We start from the raw sequence: 23259 nt of genomic DNA, 5'->3' as shown, positions 1-23259 counted from the left end.
CTCTCCTGTCGCCCTGTAACTGGAGAGAGAGGTCTAAGAATCAGTGGTTTGTGTAAAGAGAGGTAAGGAGTCAAAGGAACCCTTGATAATGGCTTTGTTTTGTCCGATAAATCAGAAGCAGGCTTATTCGATAAGAATGAGAGGAGGCAGTAAGGCGAGAGATTAAAATGAGAAGGGAGGTTGTGTAATAGTCAGAGTGTGGAGACACTAGACCACACACACAGGCATAGAAAGGTTGCTAGAACAAGGCTGAGAGGACATCTAAGTGTGGACAGATGTGTTTTGTTTTTTTTTTTTCCAGCTCCTCTTTGCAGTTTGACTACAGGCATGGAGAAAATAGATGATTGAACTGATCTAGGGATTTTGTCTTTAACAAAGTTGGCATATGTAAAGAAATTTGAAACAAATTATTTAAAGTGATGCATGTAGCTAAGTCAGATTTTAAAAACAGGTGAAAGTTAGAGGGGTTTGACGGAGTGAGCAAGAGACTAGAGACGGAAGCAGAGAACAGAGTTGGAAGAATCAGTGAATGGGGAAGGAAACATCCATGGCTGAAAATAGAGACTGGGAAATGGAGCCTGCTCCACACTGGGTTTGAGTTCAAACTGGAAAGTTCTTGTTGGCACCCAACGTGAAGTTGTTTGTGGTCAGTTCTTACCCTTTATGACTCTGCTGTGATTGCCGAACAAAACATCCATGCTGTTCTCTAGTCAAATTCGTACGACCTTTGAATAAACAAAGTTATGGGAAGTGTGGAACTCCCTTTTTTAAATTCTTAAATTTTAAGAGTGTTCGATAATGTAGGGTTTTTTGGTTGCTGATTCCTTCTTTTGGTTGAGAGAGGGATGTAGAGAGAGTAAATGCTATTCCGCATTGATCTTCCCAGAGAGTGGCTCATAGCATAAAATTCAACCAAATGGGAAGTCTCCTAGAACTGCTCTACCTCTGGGCAACTACTGATGACACAGGAAGACTTCCATTATTTTCCACACAAAATTTTCTACCCTGGATGTGGTTTGGGAGGGGGGCATCTGTAGTCTTCAACTCACCATTCGAATGGAATACAGAATATGGCCATAGCAATGGGCTATGACGCCCAGAGGCACCACCAAGCAGCCAAGAAATAAGAAAAGCACAAAGGAGGAATCGTTGGCATCCTTGGATTTCCAGTCCACAGTGCAGCCTAGTCCGTGTACGTCCAGGATGTACCTGTTCCAGCCCAGGAGAGGTGCTCCTGCCCATGCCAGTGAGTAGAGCCAGATGTAGGTAATGGCCCTCCAGGCCCAGGAAAAATTGATCACTCTGGCATGGACCACGCGAATGTAACGTTCATAGGCCAGCACCGTTAGGGTGGCAATGGAAACAATCCCTGCAAGAAGAGAAAGTGGAAAAGTATAGCATGGTGCCGGGGGAACCAGGCATAAGAGACGTGATACATTCTCCACCGGAAATACCTTACAGAGCATCTGAGACTGAGAGAGTGCTAACAGTGTCTTATAGTCCCAAGGAAATTCTATTGAAAACAGCTATCCATAAAAGGAACCATAGAAGGGCAGTCAGTGGCTCACGCCTGTAATCCTAACACTTTGGGAGGCTGAGGTGGGAGGATTTCTTGAGCCTAGGAGTTCAAGACCAGCCTGGACAGCACGGCAAGCCCTGTCTTTACAAAAAATACAAAAATTAGCCAGATGTGGTACCACACGCCTGTGGTCCCAGCTGCTTAGGAGGCTGAGGCTGGAGGGTTGCTGGAGGCCAGAGAGGTCGAGGTTGCAGTGAGCTGAGATCGTGCCACTGCACACCAGCCTGGGCGATAGCACCAGACCTTGTCTCAAAAAAAAAAAAAAAAAAAGAAAAGAAAGAAAACATAAAGTGGAAAACGCCATGCAGATTAAAACAAAGATTAGACAAAAATTAAAAGCCCTAAATCAGCTCCACCCCAAAGATGCTCCTATTGCATTAAACTTTCTCCTGAAGAGAAATTCCAGAATGAGTAAGGGAGAGTCACTAGAGCAAGTGTCTCTTTTAGTTTACCTTCTCTTGGCTGTCTCTGACTCAGCCTTTAAAGTCAAAGGGGGTTGCAAAAGCGCAAATGAATGACGTCGCAGTAAAATGATGGGGAGGATGGCCATAACCTGCCTACTACCAGTAGATGTCAGCATACAAACTGTTCACACGCAAGGATTGTTGACAAGGGTCGGGGTGCTTCTGGGCTTCCATGGTCTTCACGTATACCGCTATTTTGCAACAAGTCCTCTTTAATGATACTGTTTGTATATTTCTCTGTCACCTTCAGACAGTAAGGTACTCACTTAACAAGCACCTACTATGTGCCAGCCACTGTGCAGTGGATGTCCAATGGTGACTAAGAGACAGAACTCTAGATGTCTGAAGGGACCGTGTGTGTGTAAACGCTGACAATGACCATGCAATGTGTGGATGCTACAATTGCCACACAATGGACTGGAGACACAGAAAGGGAAGCATTTGCGCACAAGGCAGAAGCACATTCCAGGAACAGTGAAGAATGATATACTGGGGCATGGGGACGTAAAAGGACACAAAGGGGTCTACAAACGATGATTCAAAGACGCCAGGGCTCATAGGACATGGAAAGAGAAATTTAGAGAGAGTCACATTGACAAAGGCTTTTAATTTCTAGCTAATATTTGTGTTATTTTAATTTTTTTTGGTTTTTTAACCTTTTCCTCTATGAAATAATAAATTATAAATCTGTTACTCTCTTGTCCTTTTACACAATTAAATTCCCCTTGTCCTCCTCCTCCTTTTTCTTCTGAAATGGATGCTCATTCTAGCAGTAGTAGAGAATTTAAAACACGATTGGAGGCCATGGAAACCAGCTTGAAGGCTATTGCAACCGCAGGCAAGACATGATGGGACCTCAACTAGGATGACATTAAAAGGCATGAACAACAAAGTCTGGATTCCAGAAACATTTAGCAACTTGTATCAACAGAATCTGTCTGTTTATCGAATGTGAGGCATGAGGGGAGAGAGGAGTTAAAAATAACTTTGAGGTTTTTGGCTGGGCATGGTGGCTCATACCTGTAATCTCAGCACTTCAGGAGGCTGACGCAGGTGGATCACCTGAGGTCAGGAGTTTAAGACCAGCCTGGCCAACATAGCGAAACCCTGTCTCTACTAAAAATACAAAATATTAGCTGGGCATAGTGGCAGAAGCCTGTAATCCTGGCTACTTGGGAGGCTGAGGCAGGAAAACTGTATGAACCAGGGAGGCGGAGGTTGCAGTGAGCCGAGTTCGTGCCATGGCACTCCAGCCTGGGCAACAGAGTGAGACTCTGATTCTAAATAAATAAATAAATAAATAAATAAATAAATAAATAAAATAACTTGGAGGTTTCTAACCTGCCTAAGGAACAGTGAGTGATTACATGAACTGAAGTAAAAACCACAAGGTGTATGAACAGATGTGGGGAAGACAATAAAATTGTGAGCTTCCTGGAGCATAAATATTTGTTTAATGAGTGGACGCAGAGAGATGGAAAGAAAAGCAGTTCAAATGAAGAATGAAAATAAGACTGGTCTCCTGAGAAGGGAGAAAAGGGTGTGGGTGGCAAACAGGTTAAGAGGCCCGGAGGCAAGTCCCAGCTCCCCATGAAGTAGCCCTGTAACTTTCAGCAAATCAAACAATCTCTTAGACCTTTTTGTTTTCATAAAATTTAAAATCCCTTCACATTTTAACATTTAGTGAGTCTGCAATTATGTAAGTATGAAATACAGAGGCCCTGGACTCAGAAAACAATTGGCATAACATAGTTAATATTAATTTATCTCATGACGGGTTTGTTCTTCTGTGGGATTTGGAGGGTGTGGAGCAGTATGATTCCCAGTGTCTCATATACATGGCATCCAATAAATGTTCACTGAATAAATAAGTGAATATTTACTACATACTCAAGCGATTGGAAGAAGATTGGGTTTTGGAACAGAGTGGAAGAAAATACTTCAGAGAGTAATGGTATAAGGCTGAGTGTGGTGGCTCACACCTGTAATCCCAACACTTTGGGAGGCTGACGCGGGCAGACCACCTGAGGTCAGGAGTTCAAGACTAGCCTGGCCAACGTGGTGAAAACCCATCTCTACTAAAAATACAAAACTTAGACAGGCACAGTGGCATGCATCTGTAATCCCAGCTACTCGGAGGCTGAGACAGGAGAATTGCTTGAACCTCAGAGACGGAGGTTGCAGTGAGCTGATATTGTGCCACTGCACTCCAGCCTGGGTGATGGAGCAAGACTCCATCAAAGGAAGGAAGGAAGGAAGTGATGGAGGGAGGGAGGGAGGAAGGAAGGAAGGAAGGAGAAAAAAAGAAAAGAAAAGAAAGTAACAATATAATAGCAAATAATGGATTTAAATTCAAATCACAGTAGTGGTTATTGGGGCAATGAGAGTATCAAGGTGGATGACTTTCATATTCAGAAGTCTATTTTTACCTTATTAAATTCTTATCTAAAAAGTGATATTATCATTTATTTACCTGATATTATTCCTAGAAAAATATCTAAAAACCTAAAGATAATGACATAAGTTGATGCTAATGAAATACTGTTGGTTTTATGTAGTTTACAAACTTTCTTATTAAGTATAATGGTATTTACTTTTATAACTGCCTTTATGTGTTCAAACATAGTTTGGCCTTCAACTTTTAGTTAATTTACACTGAATATGATTTACTCTTTTATAGGCAAGAAGACTCAGTAAAAATAATTACACTGTTGTAAATTAGTAAGTTTCAATGTACCTTAGAGAGGAATTAATGAGTTCTTATGGTGAAAGCAATAAGCTGGTAAAATAAACTGGTATGAGTATACCATGTTCATATATTCATTCATTCATTTAGTCATTACTTATTGCTTGTGATGTTTCAGTCACTGTGCTAGAAAATACACAGAAAGACGTGAGTGAAACCAACCCTCACGGCCTTAAGGTCCAGTGGGTAAGAGAGACAATAGAAAAACAAATCAAACAAGCAAATCAGGGCAGTGCTATGAAAAATAGAGAGTGCAGGAAGAGAGAATAACGTGAGACATGGTGGGAAGGATACAGAAAGGGATGCAGCTGGTATTGGCAGGGTGTCAGGAAAAGACCCATTGCACTCAGAGCTGAAGTACGAAAAACCCCAGCCTTGTGACAAGTCAGGGTGCAAGAGGTTAGTAACATTTTCCTTCTGGTTATGTTGGTCAAAGAGACTTTAACACTTACTAATACAGTTTTTGACCATGCCTGTGTCTTAGCAAGCACAATGACTTTCAGGTGCCTGATTTCGGTCGTTATGTACCTTGACATGTTTGCACAGACCTAGCAAACTTTGTATTTCCTAAGTCTTCCCTGATAGCACGAGCGTAGCACTGAGTGGCAGCGTCAGTCAGACTGACTTCGTCTTCGAGGGTCACCCAACTGAAATGATCTAATCTACATCTTCCTTGCAAAATATGCAGCTCTTCTCCCACCAATGCTTTATTTACTAACAAATTTTGGTCTTGAGTTGGAATTAATTGCTGTATTCTATTTGATTCCCACAACACTCTCCCAGGAGGATGAGAATGAAAGGACTGTTTTACAATTACTTTAGACCTTTAACTGATGTTAAGCCTTATTAATGGAAATAAAAACTACATGGTATATGAGCAGATATGAGGAAGACAACCAAATTCTAACTTCAAATGGTGCATCCATTTCCGTGGACACTGAAAAGCAATGGGAATGATGAGTGCTGCAAACTAGGTGCCAGTTATGCACCAGCTCCCATGATCATCACTCCACATATGATATGCACTCTTTTGGAAAGAAGGTCTGTGGCTCCAAGGGTTAAGTAATTGATGTCTACACCAACAAGTGGTGGAGACAGTTTTGAGAACCCAAGACTTACTCCAAATCCCGCGATTTTGTCTTAATACCACCTGCTGCCACTAGAGGGTGACTTCTACCTCTCCACAAATTCTACCAGTGGTGAAGTGATGTCTGTGCCTTCACTGCAAAGCTGCAGATTGATCAGGTATGTGCCCGTCACCGTGCTGAGTAGGTCTTTTGGAGAAACCAGATACGCGTGGTCCCTACTCTCAAGAAGACTGCAATACTGTATTTTTATATCACACACAACACTGAGAACCATGTAAGATGATACGTGATCATATGTCAAAGTTATGGTGCAAAAACAAACCAGAAAAAGTAAAATCCCAGTGGACTACTGGCTTCATTCAGAGATAAAGCTTAACTTGGGTCCTAAAAGACGGAATAGGTGTTAAGGAACAGAAAGGAATGAAATGGGCATTTCTAAAACTGAAGCCTCTTTGAATTATTGCAAGAGTGCCTTGGACTCTGGTTGTGGAGCCGGGACCAAGAGGTGGGAAGGTCAGTCACTACAGGGGATGGCGCAAAGCTGAATCTGCCTTCCGTGGCTATCCATGGGCCACAGCAGGGATCTTCCATCTTTTTCTTACTCTTTTCCCTAACAGAATTTTGAAAAACCATGTATACAACCATATTTAAACTGTGACATCTACATTTTTTGTCTTAAGTTTAAAGAATTGTGTAATATAAACTTTTCAAAGTTGGAACCATTGGAAAGGGCTTATGTACCCCCAGCGGTTTTGAAGACAGCAGTCTGTAAAATCAAATCTCATTGGCATATCATTAGGCTTTGCCTAAGCTTGCTGCATCGGGATACACACCACGCCCAGGCTGCAAACTGCCCGGCATGTTCACTCAGCTGGCAGCTTTGATACTGCCATTCCTTCTGCCTGAATTGCTGCCAAAGATCTCAGTCTGGAGAAGACAGATGTGTAAGCAAATAATTACAGGAATGTGATAAGAGTTAAACAAAGCTGTGTTGGGGATCTGGAGAATGCAATGTAGGAAGTACTTATCTCTGCCTGGGGAACCACTGGCGAAGGTTTTAAGGGAAAGCAACATTTGAATTGATGAATGGGAGTATTTTATCAAGTTGACAAGAGTGAGGATATTTCAAGGCCAAGGATACAATATGTGTGAAAGCATAGAAGTGAAAAAATATATTTACATGTCTACTCTGTGCTTCAGTTTGAGCCAAATAGTTCTTTCCGATATAACTTAATGATTATACACTCATTTGCAATATTTATCAAAAAACACATGTCATACACATACTGTGTGTCAGGCACTGTGCTAGGCAATAAGAAAAAATGATGAATTATAAACAGAGAACTAAACTACTATAAAACAATGTGATAAATTAAATAATAGAGAAATGTGTTCGAGGCCAAAAGTCCTGTATTCAATTCCAGTTTTCTCCATATTACCTAATGAATAAGTCATCTGCTTCAGATCAGTTTCATTTTTTTCACATAATTACTATGTGACCATGGGAAAATTAATTAATGTCCTGGAATCTCAATTTTCTCACCAGTAAAATAGGGATAATAGTACCAAAATGCTGTCTCATCGTGTGGGTGTGGGCGTGTATTGAGAATATAAATATGTTTAGTAAAGTGGTAATGCATAAAGTATTATTATTACTGAATAGTTGAATATCTGGGAGCAAAATTGCTTTAAGTAGTAGAAAGTGGGTGGAAGGCATGGGAGTGGACAGGACTCTGGAGCTTAAATATTAATACAAGGTGTGTCTATCAATGTACAACTATCCAATAATATAGTTATTTTCTCACTTTGGTCACTAGATGGCCACATTGAATAGCTTATTTATAGTTCAAGTATCTAGACTGGGGTAAGCAAGTTCACACTAAACAGAAGAGCGTGCTTCAAAAAAGGCCATGACCCAGACTTGTTAATCCTTGTCTGTTAGATTAAAAAGTTTAATATAACAAAACTTATGCCTTCAAGGAACACACAATCCAGAGAAAGTGGTGGAAGGAGAAACTCTGCCTATAGTGGGAGGAGGAATACCCAACTCAGGAGATTTTCTGTGGGAAGCAGGTACCAACTGAGTAAGTCTTAGATATTAAGCACACTTTAACGAGGTAAAAAAAAAAAAAAAAAAAAAAATTGATGGGGAAGAGGCAGCCAATCCTCTTATCCTATTCTAGGAAGAGAAAACAGCTTATGTAAATACATGGAGACCTGACAGAGCTTGCACCATTTGGGTGCCTGCAAATAATTCCAAATGGTAGGACGGAATTCTAAACAGAGAATGAAAAGACTAAGGACTCTCCTAGGAAAACCCTTAAATGCCATGCGTGGAGCTTGGAATATGTCCCGAGGGCTCTGAGGAGCCATTAAGTCATTTTTATTCACTTCCATCACTGTACAATTCTAGAGAATTTTATTGTCTTTTGATTTTGCTTTTGGAGATTTTCCTCATGGGAAGTTCCCTTGGACTGCAATGAGGAAAACGGATTGTGCGCCAAGCCTGGTTCTAGGGAAACCTAGTGGAGAAACACGGTTACTGTGATAAGGAATGAAACCGATGCAGTGGCACCACGGAAGGAGAGACGAGGAAGGTCCACCATATTTAAGGAAGTTAATCTTTGTTGGCTGTGGGAATGAATGAAGAAGAATCAAAGGAAGTCTTGGGTTACTGGTTTGTTATAATTAATAGATGATGTTGCATTGACTTAGAAAAGAAATGAGAGAGAAGTAAATTTGGAAGTGAAGATGATTAGGGGATAACTTACGTCATCATAGATTCTCTGGATCATTTTGAAGAGTATCTGGATGGACTGTATTTCAGATTCTCTACCTATAAAATGGGGCAATTGTAAATACCTGTCTTGTGGTTTTGAGAGCTGGCAGGGTGGATGAGCACACAGTAAAATTTCCAAACTAAGTGCATACATTTTTCTCAAATTAATGAAAATTTTGCTCATTCAAAAATATATCGATTTATAGCAATTTTAAAAGATGCAGTTTAACTATTTTTGTTCACAGATAGTAATGGAAACAAAACTCTATGAAGATTGCTTAATAAAGATGCTACTTTACTAAGTAGTGGTCTTTATGAAACCATCCCTAGAAGCTTTATAAAATTAATCAAGGAAAAAGGGACAAGGGGAATGTAAAATAAACCAAGCCTGCGGTACATTCTCCCTGGATTATGAGGCCAGCTTGCTCTCTGACCTGCTTCCTTATAGTTGTTTGCCTCTTGTCCCAGAATCACGTAGACCCTGTGACAAAATTATAATTCCCCTTAACTGCTCTATAGAAAACAGCTTGAACATTATATAATGTTAAGTTTTCTGTTTGAGATATTCTTTCAGGTCCTACGTACCAGTGAAACTACTGACATCAGCTTGCCTGAAGGATCCCACGAGAAGCTGACTCACCAAAGAATGCAGTTTCCACATCCTGATGATTTCATCCCCATGTACCCCAACCAATCAATGACCCCAATTTCCCATCCCCTTTCTCCTCATGGTCCCCTTAAAAATCCCAGCCCAGAACCCCCCAGGGAGATGAATTTCAGGGTCTCCTCCCATCTTCTCGCTCAGCACCCACTCAATCATGGCTGTTACCATGTAGCTGGCATACCATCCTGTTGATCCTATAATATCTACTCATATTTGAACAATATTAAAGAAAACCGGTAAATTTAGTATTCCTGAAAAAGCTTGTTCTTTTAAGCAAGTAACCAATTCTTCTTTGAAATCTTGTTTATAGTGCTTATTTGTTGAGAAAGTTTCTCTCCTCCTTTTTATTTAATTGACAATAGTAATTTCAGTCCACTAACACTTATAGAGAGTACTTACTATGAGTCAGGGACTGTTCTAAGTAGTTTGCCTGTGTTATCTCATTTAATCTTCATAACAACTCTGTGAGACATGTAGAAATTATAATTACAATTCCCATTTTACAGATGAAGAAACTGAGGCAAAAATGGTTTAGTCATTTGCCAAGGTCACAAGCTAAAAAATAAAAGAGCCAAGACTCGAATCACACAGTCTGCTTCCAAAGTCCATGCTGTGCTATACTTGTTTTCTAATTCTCCTTTGAGAATTATCAAAAATTTTATATTAGTGATGTAGAGTCTCTACAGAAAGCATATTTAATCCATTATCTGCTACATATGTTCTGTAACCATGTCCACCTTTGATATCAAACGAAGTCATTTTTTAAACTCAATATTCTTAAATTGAAGAATTTTAGAGAAAATGAAAGACTACCTTCATTTGAATAATATCTCTCAGCTGTCAGAATGAGTGCTTTCCATTTGACCAATAAAAGCAGTTTGCTACAACAATCAAAATGATGGTTGGTTTTTATTATATATGTTTTTAGGCATTTACTAGATGTCTATTAAATTTTTCATGTTCAGTAGTCTTCATGTTTAGTGCACAATGACTCAGTTCCAAAGGAAACCCAGCACAACATCAAAGTTCAAACCCTTTCCATGGGTTAAAAAACTATGATTTCAGGCCCAGTGTGGTGGCTCACGCCTGTAATCCCAGCACTTTGGGAGGCCAAGGCGGGCAGATCACCTGAGGTCAGGAGTTTGAGACCAGCCTGGCCAACATGGTGAAACCCTGTTTCTACATAAAAATGCAAAAATTAGCCGGGCTTGGTGGTGTGCACTTGTAGTCCCAGCTACTTGGGAGGCTGAAGCAGAAGAATCGCTGGAACACATGAGGTGGAGGTTGCAGTCAGCCGAGATCATGCCAGTGCACTCCAGCCTGGGTGACAGAGTGAAACTCCACCTCAAAATTTAAAAAAAATTATGATTTCAGGTAATTAACTTATACAGAAATTTATTTCTGACCATTGTGTGTCATAACTACCCAAATGCTTGCAGTGCGTTTAAAACTGAGAGCCCCCTTAAGAGAGGGCCAGTGACTACCAGAAGAGAACGATTGAATGAGGCAGGCCGCATGCTGTGGTCTGTGGCTAGCTGCTCACAGTTTACAATGCTGCACTGTTGTTTCCGTTGTGGTCAGTCATGCTATCCTTCAATGGTATTTCACATGCGTTGAATCTTTTTTTCTATTAAACTTAGTGACTTTTTTTTTTTTTCTAATAGGGGACACAGGGGCAAATAGTTGATGTAGTTGTTAAAGCATACGGACTTTTTTTGCCATGAGCATCTTCTCCTAGGCTACACTGGGCACCTGTGCAGTGACTTGGAAATCATTCTGGGCTTATCTTCCCTCTGTTATCTTTGGTTCTTTTCATATCTGTTCCCCTTGTCCTCTGACCATTCTGGCTTCAAACTTGGCTTATTTTCTGCCTATAGTCCCATTTGGACAGATATCCTAGCCTTAGACTCTTTGACTTGCCTCTGATTTGACAAAGTTTTAGGTGTTCGTTTCCTCCCAGTAACTGCCTAAACTTCACATACCGTAACCAAGGAAAAGGAGTGCCCTATCTTGGAATAGGACCTCATTAGAACTCTTTCCACACTTACGTCTCTGTTCGGCAGGAAAGGATATGGAACAAGATGGTTAACAATGAAAAAAAAGATCATTATTACACTAAGAGACCCAAGAAATATCCATTATGACCAGACTCTATGGGCTGAGTGGGAAAAAACAGTTTGAATATAAAGTAACTTATCTGTGGAATTAATTCAGGTTCAGAAGAATCACAAACATAAGCACAATGAGGCCAAAGTCTAAAACACACACACACACACACACACACACACACACACACACACAGAACCAGTTGGATGAAAGCACTTAACAGGAACTGAGAATTCTAAATTCTATTCCTAAATCAACTGCACTCATAGAATAAAAGTGTGAAGTTGTGGTACCACAGATAAAATGGGAGGCATACACTTTGTTTCCAACACTTAAAATTATTTCGCTAACACAGCAATCTAGGTTTTATGATAACCCACCACAGTATGCTCAAGAAAACGGCATCAGACTCTGATCCGCTTTAGGAACACATTGCTCTGCTTAGTCTTCCCATTCCTCTCTCCCCTATCTCGTATGTGCTTTTAAAACCAACAGAAAACCTTTCTTGGGAAACATTTCTAAATTCATTTCTGTGCCTCATACCATTCCCACTATTCTAGTGCAGGTTCATATTCCACAAATGATTGCTGTCACCCATCTATGACTAAATTTCTTTTGTTTGTGCAGCCTTTGTCATCCTCCTGGGAACCACATACCAGATTAATCATTGACTGGACTCTATTTATGTGCCATCCCAGATCTCCGTGACCCCACTCACAAGCTCCCACTCCCAACTGTGGGCTTTATTTGCCTTGCTTCCCAGCAGCGGTGGCTCTGTGACTATAGTTACAAAGCTTCAGCTGCTGCCACTGTCACCACCAATGCATACCTACATGCAAATAGTGCCTCGCTGCACTGGACCCACAGAGAATCTGGCCTCCCTACTGGCTGGCTGCCTGAAGCTGGCTGATCCAACCTAGAAGCAAAGGGACATTAACACCTCATGGAGCAGAGCTGGAGCAATGGTCAGGAGACAGGAAGAAGCCAGAGATTAGATTGCTTGCACTCTCCTCTCATCCCGTGGGTTGTTTCAAGCTGCATTAGTATCAGGTAGTTTCTCTGAAGACGTCCTGCAAGACCCAGTGATCCTCTGTGGTCAGCTCAGTGGTGCATCCTCTCTCTGATTTGGCCTCCTCCCTTCCCTGCCTCTTCCTCTATTCTCTTACTCTTGATTCCCTGGGATTATGCTCCCCAATAAATCAGTAGCATATATGCTTTGCCTTAGGCTTTATATGTGGGGAACGTGTGCTAAGATAATCATCTTATTACTTTCACAAAGCCCTTTCTAGAATAATGACCTGCAAAGCTCCCTTCATGTAGCATGCTGGCTATTAAGAAACTGTGTATTTCTTGCACTACCTAGTCAACCTTCTCTTTCACCATTTATAACTTCCTTAGTGCATACCTCACTCTGTCCATCCACGACACAAACAGACTATCTTCATGGCTGCTATTTCCTACTTAACTGTATTTTGGTACAATTCTGTGTACCATGTCTTACCTCTCCAATTAAATTGTAAACTTAAGTATGACATACTTAAATATGTCTTTGTATTTTGACATCATTTTGGCACCTAGAATAGTACAAGGGATTATTATGTATTTGCTGCTGATAAAAGTTATATACACATGACCGACCATGTTTCTTCCCAAATAACAAGGAAAAATCCTGGAGTAAACATGGTCATCCCCGTAATTAACCAAACTCAGGTGAAACATTGCTTAGAAATAGCCACAGTGACATTTCAATGAAAAAATTTTTTTTCCTTAGGAAACTAGCAATACACAGGTTAGAAGAACATAAAACGAGGCCAACTCCCTATTTTACCTAAAGGATCTATTTTTCAACCCAAAACATGATTTGACAGTCCTTACATGATAATTTTTGACTATTAAAAAATCTATAAAACATTCATTTTATGAGTGTTATAAAGTCAAATGACAATCCTGTTAGATCATCTCTTATTCTCTAATCAAGATAATACATTATAATAACTTTGTTTCATATATTTTATAATTTTCAAAGTACTTTTAAATGTATTTTTCTAATTAGATCTTTCCAGACATGTCAGGCAGGAAAGTCTCATTGTCCCCATTTGATGCGAGGATGAAAAAAGGGGCTGATATCCGTGACTAGCCTAAGGTCACAAGACTAAGAAGGTTCTGTTTGAATGAGAACCCAGATCTTCTGACTGCGAGCGTGGAGCTCTATTTGGATTTTCCCCAGAAAGATTACACAAAGCAAGTTGTTTCTCAGCAATGGTGAAGCTTGAGGTCTCTTTAATTCTATGGAAACATTCAATACATGAATAAATTGTGGAACAGCTCTGTGACCTGCAATGATGAGTCTAGTTTCTAGGTGTTCCTTCCTAGATTATGAACCTGGCAGCGAATGAAAAAAATCCGATATCCCAAAGGAGCAAATTAAAAATATGAGGGAATCTCACAGGCACCGAATTAAATCTTCATTGCGTCATTTATGATTTACATAGCTCTCAAGGGAGCTCAGGGGTTAGGTTTTAGAGCAGGTGATAACAACACTGACTCCATTTAAGTCATTTTCTATTACCCTGCTGCTGATGCAAATGGAGAGTACGGAAACACAGAGGTGAGTGTGACTCTTCTCTCCAGAATGAATATCACGGGCTCTACTATCATTGTGTGTAAGTAATTAATCAACCAGAAAATGTGATATGATCTCTCAGGACCATATGAGGAGAATGAGAGAAGCAGCTTGTCATATACAACATGCTAAGGAAAAACAAAATTGCTATATAGCCTGTGCAGTTCTATACTTGGGCAAAATGCTTTAAGTTTAAAACAAACTTGTGAGGTGGAGGCGTTGGAGTATAAAGCAAAACCCACATTGGTGACCAGTGTGGAACAATTTGGATAGGCAAGAAAAATCTCATTTCCTTGAAAGTCTTAGTCATCCTGATCTGAGAATGTCATGTAACGAAGAACTAAAAAAAAATTTTTTTTAAATTATGAAGGTGGGAGAAGGAAACTTCACAATACGAGATATTTTCCCCAAGACCACAAAGTAGGTGTTAGAACAAGGCTAGTTCCCAGACCCATTCACATTCTACTGTTTCAAGCTTCTCTTCCACACTGTCAAATTGGGGTTAACATTAACTTAACTCTCTTTGATGTTCAATTTAACACCTTCTGGATCAGAGCAGCATGTCTCTTTCCCTTCATAAGAATGCTGTTTCCGAACGCCAGCTTTTGAAATAGCTATACACAAAACTCTTGAGGAGACTGTTTAAAATGCTGATTGCAAGGCTCTGCCCTTGAAAATACTTGATCTAGTAGGCCTGGGTCAGAACCTGAATATCTGTATGTTTAAAAGTTACCATTGATGATTCTGACTTTCAGAACAATGGGTCAAGATTAAAATCAGATTTCCTTTAATATAATCTGACTATTCGCTCATTCCCCAGGTTCTCCTCAATTCCCATCACTGGTGCAGGAGCAGAAGAAACCACTCTAGATGCCTCTGAATCCTTCAGTCTCAATCCCACACCAAGAGGTGCACGGCAGAGCGGTGCCCCTCTCTCCCGTCTCCGACAGATTCTGCAGCCAGCCCATTTCTGGTCCATACTGACCTCCATTGTTTTCACAAAGCAACACCACCATCATTCTGTCTCTGTCCAGGCAGCAGCACAGAATTCAGAATATATTTAAGGACTTTAACGTTCTATGGAATAGTTCTCTTCAATGAGAAGACTTTCACGTGTATGCTAGGGTTTCAGCAGTTTAAGGCTTTCTTCTTTGCTCATTGTATCGTATTTTTTTGCATACCCACTTTTGTATTTATTTATTTTTACTTATTTCATCTTATCTAAGAATCCTTCTACATCTTTAAGAAACAGAGAATAAAGAGATATACCTCAAGCCTCCAGTGGACAGACTAGTTTATATACATATATTTCAGATATAAATGAGGATCACTCCAGGCAAGGAAACAGTACATACTTACAATTCAGTGCTATGGTGCCTTCTATGTGTGAAATGCTTCATTCTTCAGAGATCTTTCTATATCAACACTCCTTCATCCTTTGGAACTAGAGAACTTTCAGGAAAACCTTCTGATTGTTTCATACTGGGCTCTAAAACTTGCTTGCCTTTGTCCCTGTCTGCTGCTCAGTGGTTCCATATTAGGAATTTGGAAATTGCCCCAACAGAAGAACTGAACCATTCATTTGCATTAACATTTCACAAAACAGTACCGCACAGGACACCAAAAGCAATGCTATGCACAAGGCTCCCTAGTTGAGAGGGTCAGTATGGATGTCCAGGTACCAGGCTGAGCCAGCCCTGAGGAAAGGGCATCTTTTCTAGTTTATATAGGCAGCTCTGATTTTTGTACTTTACTCATTTCTAGCTTTTATTCCTCTTTACCTATCTCCTTGTCTTTTGCAATTCTGCTGCTTCTTATAGTCCAATAAACTATAATAATGCCATATTTTATAGAACCTGGCACAGCATATCATAAAATGGCTGAAAGTGATGTCATATGAAAAGCTCTTAAAAATCGAACTAAACACCCTTGAGGTTCACCCTGGCTTCGCCAGTTCCCTAGACTCCAGAACCCATCAGGAAGTGAGAAGCTTGTTGGGGAGACATGGGCAGCTTCATCATGAAACAGACTGATGTTACTTCCTAGGGAATTCTCTCACACTATGGAGAGCAGAAGCCTGGATGTACAAGAAACTTGCGGCATATTCTAAGTAAACCAGATAAAATTGTTCCAGGACAAATCGCAGTCTAACAGCAGACAGTCACCAGGCTGGTGTGTCTAAATCTTCTTTAAATATTTGAGTGGCTCTAACGTATAGGGCCCTGAGCTTAGTTCTGGAGAAGCAAAGTCATAAAATATGGTCCCTGATGTAAAGGGGAAAACGCAATAGGAAAGAACAAACTAAAATACAAAATTGTGTATTTGAAATGCCAAACGAGACATACAGATGTTAAGTGCCAGAGGAGCCCAGACAGAGCAAAGTTCACCAAGTACTGGGGATCTACGGGGGGGGGGGGCGGGGGGCGCGGGTGGGGGTGGAGGTGTTAAATAAAGGGGTGGGACTGAGGGAAGTTGAAAATAATCAATCTGAAAATTTACCCAGCATGTACATGCCTAGCAGTTTCAGGTTTAATTATAAACCCTAGAGGAGCATTGTTCAGTAGAAATATAATGTCAGCCACAAACATTATTTAACTTTTTAAAAGGCAAAAAGAAACAGATACAATTAACTTTAATAACATATTTTATTGTACCCAACTGGTATGGACTGGATGTTTGTGTCCCCCCAAATGCATGTGCTGAAATCCTAACCCCCCAAGTGATGGTATGAGGTGACATCTTTGGAAGGTGATTAGGCCATGAAGGCAGAGCCCTCGTGAATGGGATTAGTGCTGTTATAAGAGGCCGGAGAGCTAACTCTAGTTCTCTTTCTGCCATGTGAGGATAACACAAGTAAGCACACTAACCTGGAAGAGAGCCCTCACCAGAACCCAACCATGCTGGTACCCTGATCTCAGACTTCCAACTTCCAGAACTGTGAAATATGAATTTCTGTGTTTATAAGCCACCTACTTTACAGTATTTTGTTATAGCAGCTCAAACTAAGACACTAACATATGCAAAATATTTCAATTTGTAATCAATATAAAATTATTGAGATATTTTATATTTTTCTCATACAAAGTCTTGGAAATCTAATGAATATGTTCCACTTACATCTCAGTATAAACTAGCTACATTTCAAGAGCTCAAGAGACACATGTGACTAGTAGTTATCATATTAGACAGCATGGCCCTAGAGAAACTCTGTGCATTGGGCAGGAAGAAATGTGTATAAATATATACTCCGAAGCATTATATTATAGTGAAAAACAGGAAATGGACCTCCATCAAACGGGAGAAATGTATAAATAAACCATGAACAAAAGGATGGAAGCATTGCTTGGATTCACCTTAAATTCATGTTGGTGACTTCTGGGAGGAAGGAGGTAAAATGGAACGGAGGAAATACATAGGTGTGAATTTTATCTGCAATATTTTAATTCTTTAGATTAAAACAAATACAGAAATACTAGTCTTTGCTCAATGGGCAGAAGATACATGGACTCTTATTGTATTATTCTTTGTATTTTTCTGTATTTAAAAGCTTTTAAGAAAATTACAAAATAAAATTCACTGAGGATATGGAGGTGCAAGTAGTAGACAATCAAAAGACTGGCTCTTTGAAGAAAGAATACAGTCATAAGTCAAGGGACAACTGGGGATGGTGGCTTGGTTTGTCAACTGATGGGAATGATCCAGAAAGGAGAGTTAAGGCTGTGAACGAGAGGTGACAGCTAAAGTTTTATATTCCCTGCACATGTGTGTGACAAATGTGAGTTCAATTTTGCAACCTCACGTTGGGAGAGTGTTGATGAAGCAGAGGGTTTTATAGAATGAGGGAGTAATGCTCCAAAAGCAGCAGTGATACTTAATGAGTCACCTATTCCACTACCTGGCCCTGGGGCATACCTGGTGTTAAGGAAAACACAGCTGGGAGAGGTGGGAAAGTAGGGTTCTTGGGGGCAGCCAGGGTTAAGTTAAAGTAAGGAGGTAGAGAAATGTGCAAAGATGTGGAAGTTATAGGGGAGTGTACTGCTCATGAAGAGAGGATCCAGGGGGTATACATTGGAAGCTCAGGATTGGAACAGATCAATAAATACAATGGGTCATAAAGAGATGTGAGCCCAGGCATGGCCAACTGGAGAGGTTTTTCCCTTCTGGCATCAACTGATTTTCACAGGAATGTGAGGTACTACGGGATCAGTTCTGATCATCTTCTGGGGAGAGGCAGGGTAAAGAGTGTTTCCAGCGTGTAGGTCCTGAATGATTTGCTTGGTGGTATGTTGATTTCTGGAATATGTGCTCTCTCAGGCTTCAAACTGAGGACTTTTGAATTTCTTTCAATGTTTCACTCCTCTAACAGTGCTGTGGGAAGACAGAGTGAGACACAGTAATCAAGGGCACTGGGTTTAGGTTCCATATCCTCCACTTTTTGTGTCACCTTGAACAAATTAATCTCCTGGTGCTTTAATTTTCTAAATGTAAAATCAAGTGCTGATATATCTATTTACCTCACCGAGTTGAGAGAAAAATAAAGAGTTCATTAATATGCATAAAGCTCTTATCACAGTACCTAACACTAAGTGTTAGCTATGGACATTATAATCAGTGTAGCTATATATTTATATGCATTCATGATTATCTCCTTAGGTTAAATTCTTGATAATATAATTGTTAGGTAAGAAGGTGTGCAAAATTTTAATGCTTTCATGTAACTTGCCAAAATACTCACCAGAAGAGAAATTAAATCTCGCTACCATATCATCTGATACTTGTTTGATTCCCTCTTATTTATGTCACAATGCATGACAACCCACTACCCACTCAGGAATCGGTTACGATAGTCCTCTGTGTACCTACTGACCCACAACGCAGGAGTGCGGCCTGGTGATCCGCATTTTAAAGAGGTGCCCATTCAATTCATTAGCAGTCTTCAGTTTAAAACCATTGTTCTAGAATTTCATCAATTGATAAATCAACTGCTAAAACATTGGTTTTACCCAGTCTCTTTGCAATGTTAACACTTTGGCCCACGCTCTTGCTGAAATTCCTCTTGGCTTCTATAACACTTCTCTCTTCTGCATCATCTGCTATTTCCATACCGCATGCTTTTTCCCTTTAAGGAGCAAGTAAGTGGGTAATCTTACGTAACTGGCAAGTCCAAAGTGGCACTGGCTTTAAGCATAGTGTCCAGTACAGAAATATGTGGGCCGTGTCATCTAGGGGCCTGAAGCAATGCCATCAGGGCTTTGGCTCTCTCCTCCCATCACTGGCTTAGTTTCTTTGTATTTGGACAGACTCCCTGGCAATCAAAGTACTGGCACACTCTGACTCAAATCCCTGAGCTTTCAGAAGCCCAGGAGGATTTTTTTTTATGTCTATACCTAGAAATCTTAAAAAAAAAAAAAAAAAAAAAAAAAAGGACAATCTTTATGGCTCAGGACTAATCCAGGGGTGGGAGTCACTATGCCAAATCAGACAGGGTACCATGTTTGCATTACCAAGTCCACAGCTATTAATTTTCTTCTGATTTCTCTTCCATTTTTGCAGTACTCCCATTCAGTCAATCACTAAGTCAGGCTAATTTATCTCAACAGTTCTCAAATCTGTCCTTTGCTGTCCTGACTACTATTGCCCTAATTCAGACTCTCACCATCTCTTGCCAAACTATTTTAATAGCCTTCTGTCTGATCACCCTTCTCCATTCTTGCCTCTCCTTGATTCGTCTTCCATACAGACACAAAGAAAAGCAAATGCAATCTATTTCCTTATTTAATACCATTAGGTGCTTCTCCACTAGGATAAAGTAGTCAGAATTCCTTAGAATGGCATAGAAAGCCCTCCAAGATCTTCCAGAGCTATCTACTGATCACCCTGTATGACCAAAACTAATCCATTTGCTTTTCCTCAAACCGTTTCCAGTTAAACGAATTACATACATTCAGATACCAAAGCTGAAATTTTAGACATTCTCGATTCCTTTCCCTCTCTACCTAACTTGTAGACATTTTCTAGATCCTGTATTTCTGTCTTTAAATTGTTCTCTGCCTCTTTCATTCCCTTCATTCTGCCCTCTCCAGGCCTTATTACATTCTTCCTCGTTGCCAGTCACTTGCCTCCAGTATCCACACCTTTCTCCCAGCCTCCTCTCCCCTGTCACCAGGCTAACCTTTGAAACATGTCTTATCAAGAAAAACCTTCCACAGTACCTCATCCACTGAATAAAAGTCCTCAAATCTTAGCAAGTTATTCAAGGTTACAGACACTGTGGACCCTCTTCGACCCGTCCTACCTCTCCACGCCAGGCCGGGCACTCCATGCTCCAGACACTGTGGACCCTCTTCCACCTGTCCTGCCTCTCCACGCCAGGCCAGGCACTCCACGCTCCCGACACTGTGGACCCTCTTCCACCTGTCCTGCCTCTCCACGCCAGGCCAGGCACTCCACGCTCCAGACACTGTGGACCCTCTTCCACCCGTCCTACCTCTCCACGCCAGGCCGGGCACTCCATGCTCCAGACACTGTGGACCCTCTTCCACCTGTCCTGCCTCTCCACGCCAGGCCGGGCACTCCACGCTCCCAACACTGTGGACCCTCTTCCACCTGTCCTGCCTCCCCATGCCAGGTCCGGCACTCCATGCTCCTGCCATGCAGACTGTGTCCTCAATGCCTCCATGCCTGTTTCTGCTATTCTTCCTACATGGAGTGTTGTTCCTCGTATCAGCCCACGGAAATCCTTCTCAACCACCAGGGCTAAGCAGAAACACCTTTTCTTTTTTGAAGCATTCCTAGATTTCCCTAGTAGGACTACTCTGTTTATATACTGTAAAAATGATCACAGCCTGATTAATATAGTGGTTAATTGTGCATCAATGTCAGGCCCAATAGCTTGGGCGTTCCAGTACTTACAGATTCTGACTTTCAGAGAGTTACTGAGCCTTATTTCTCATCTACATATGGAAATGTTAATACCTACCTCACAGAGTTGCTTTAAAAATGGAGACAAAATGTGTGAAGAAATCAGAACAGTTCCTGGCACATAAACAGTTACTAGTGTTCCTGGACTTCACCAGACACCTCCAAAGGCACCACATCACATCTCAGTATAGCATGTGCACTAAGCTTAGGGGTGATGGAATCAAACTGCCTGGGTTTGAAGCCCACTTCTACCACTTACCAGCTGTGTGATCTTGGTCAAGCTCTTTGTCTTCACATTGTTTACCCGTCTGCAAAATGGGGATAATAAAATACCTACCCAATTGGGTTTTCATGAGGATAACATAAAATAAATATAGCAAGCAAGAACAGCACTTGGCATCCAGTTAGTGCTAAGTGTTAGTTACAATTTCATCTCTGTATCCCAGAGTCTAGCACAGAAACTGGGACATGGTTCTTGCTCAACAACTACTACATTGTATTGAACCCTATGCTTCACTTGGCAGTGTCTAGTTAAAGTTCTTACCTGTGTTAAGCATACTGACTCATTCCATTGCAATTAAGTATTTTCTATAGTTAATACCCATCTACAAAATGCCAAGCTGCTGCCTATCTCATTGCTTGGTGAACCACCAGTGACTGCAAATGTGTGTACAATTATGGATGGTTTGTTTAGTCTTGAATAGGCTTCTCTGAAGCCATAATATTGTTAAATACGTGTAATTTGATTAATATGCCAATAGTCTGTCAAGTGAATAGCACACCTTCCAGAAACAGTATACTAAAATGTTTTTACATTGATTTTGAGGTAGTTGCCATGCATAGAAAGATTGCTTCTTATTTCTACTAATATAATTGCTTTGCAGAGGAACTGTATTTCTGGATAAAAGTATTTTAAAAATACAAAAATTTGCAAATTTCTAACCTATACCAAACTGGGGCAGGATGAAAAATATTCTCTAATTCTCCGACTTTTGTTTTGGAATCTGTGTTATAATAAACCACCAGAAGGAAGCCACTGTGGATTGGTGAGGGAAGGGAGTGGGGACCTGGGGGACCTATATGGGAGCGGCAAAGACAGCAGTTTCCATCAACAATGACCCTGTTGAAGAAGCACTGATAGGGGTCAGAAAACCTAAGGAGGAAAGCAGACTCCTTATGAATAATCAACACTTGCTCTAGTGCAGTTTTTCTCAACTTGGCACTTATCGATATTTGGGGCTGGATAGTTCTTTGTTACGAGGGAGCTGACCTGCACATTGCAGAATGTTGAACAACACCCCTGCCCTCTACCCACTAAATGCCAGTAGCATCTGATTCCCAGACGTGAAAACCAGAATGTCTCCAGACTTTGCCAATAAAAGGCCAAACACTCTGGTATGAGAATCACTGCCTTAATGGGAGAAAATTAGCAAAATCATCTAGATGGAACCTCTTATATTTAAATGTGCACTATTTTTAAGTAGCTTTATTGACTCATATAGACTTACCCTAAAACTAATGATCTGTACTAATTATACAAGAAGCCAGGACTATGATTGCAATATATTTTACCAGAGATGGGTCCTAGCAGTCCTCTGTTCCTCAGGTTAGAACCTAGAAGAGTGTGAAGGCAAGAGGATGACATAGAAGAAAAGAGCCACTGGAAACTGCTAGCTGGCCTTTCAATTAGCAAATCGTTTTGGAGATACCTGTGATATATAGGCAATTGCAGGGAATGCAGAGGTACCATACACATAGACTTTGTTTGAAAGGAGATTACAATCTCCTGACAAACTATTTCCAGTGCAATTCTCATCTTTTGCTTTTTTACTATCTGGTTGGTACTTACGTTTTAACAGCAGGGGCCATTACAAATAATGTTATGTAGTTATAAAATGAGAACAGAACAATGTACAGCTCGTTTCTCCATAATACTTTACTTAAATCATTTTAGGAAATTAACTGTATTATTAATTGCCTAAAAACAAGACTCCAAGCACCTTCTCAGCCAGTACATTCCCCCAAATGTTTCCTTTATAGTTGGTAAAATACTGCAATGGTTACACAAGCTTTAACTGTAAATTTAACTTACAAATATAGTAAAATTAACTTAATGATAGAAAATAAAGTTTCCCCATACTGGGTAATACTTATTTTTATGTCAGAGATGAATAAGCAACAGGTAGAAGTCTCAAATGAGCAGAAATAGAGAACTCAAGGGCTTTAATTATATGTGTAATAAAAAGAACTGGCATAAAACACACTGTACTAGTATCCTGAAGGATTATT

General features: G+C 40.5%; 1 protein-coding gene across 3 annotated transcripts in view; it reads right to left on the bottom strand.

The window, feature by feature from the left end:
* OPN3 (opsin 3) overlaps positions 1-23259 on the bottom strand; it is a 47637-nt gene that overhangs the window by 10285 nt on the left and 14093 nt on the right. For 2 of the 3 annotated variants that reach the window (XM_005539667.5, XM_074037015.1), the window contains exon 2: positions 1050-1369. In XM_005539667.5, coding sequence (XP_005539724.3) covers positions 1050-1369 — 320 coding nt within the window. Of the gene's footprint in view, positions 1-1049; positions 1370-20344; positions 20809-23259 lie in introns of those variants that run through there. The other variant, XM_065541902.2, reaches the window with a different exon arrangement.

The sequence above is a fragment of the Macaca fascicularis genome, chromosome 1 (assembly GCF_037993035.2).
Source record: "Macaca fascicularis isolate 582-1 chromosome 1, T2T-MFA8v1.1".
NCBI lineage: Eukaryota > Metazoa > Chordata > Mammalia > Primates > Cercopithecidae > Macaca > Macaca fascicularis.
Note: the sequence above shows the minus strand (reverse complement) of the source record. Positions and strands in the feature narration are given on the sequence as shown.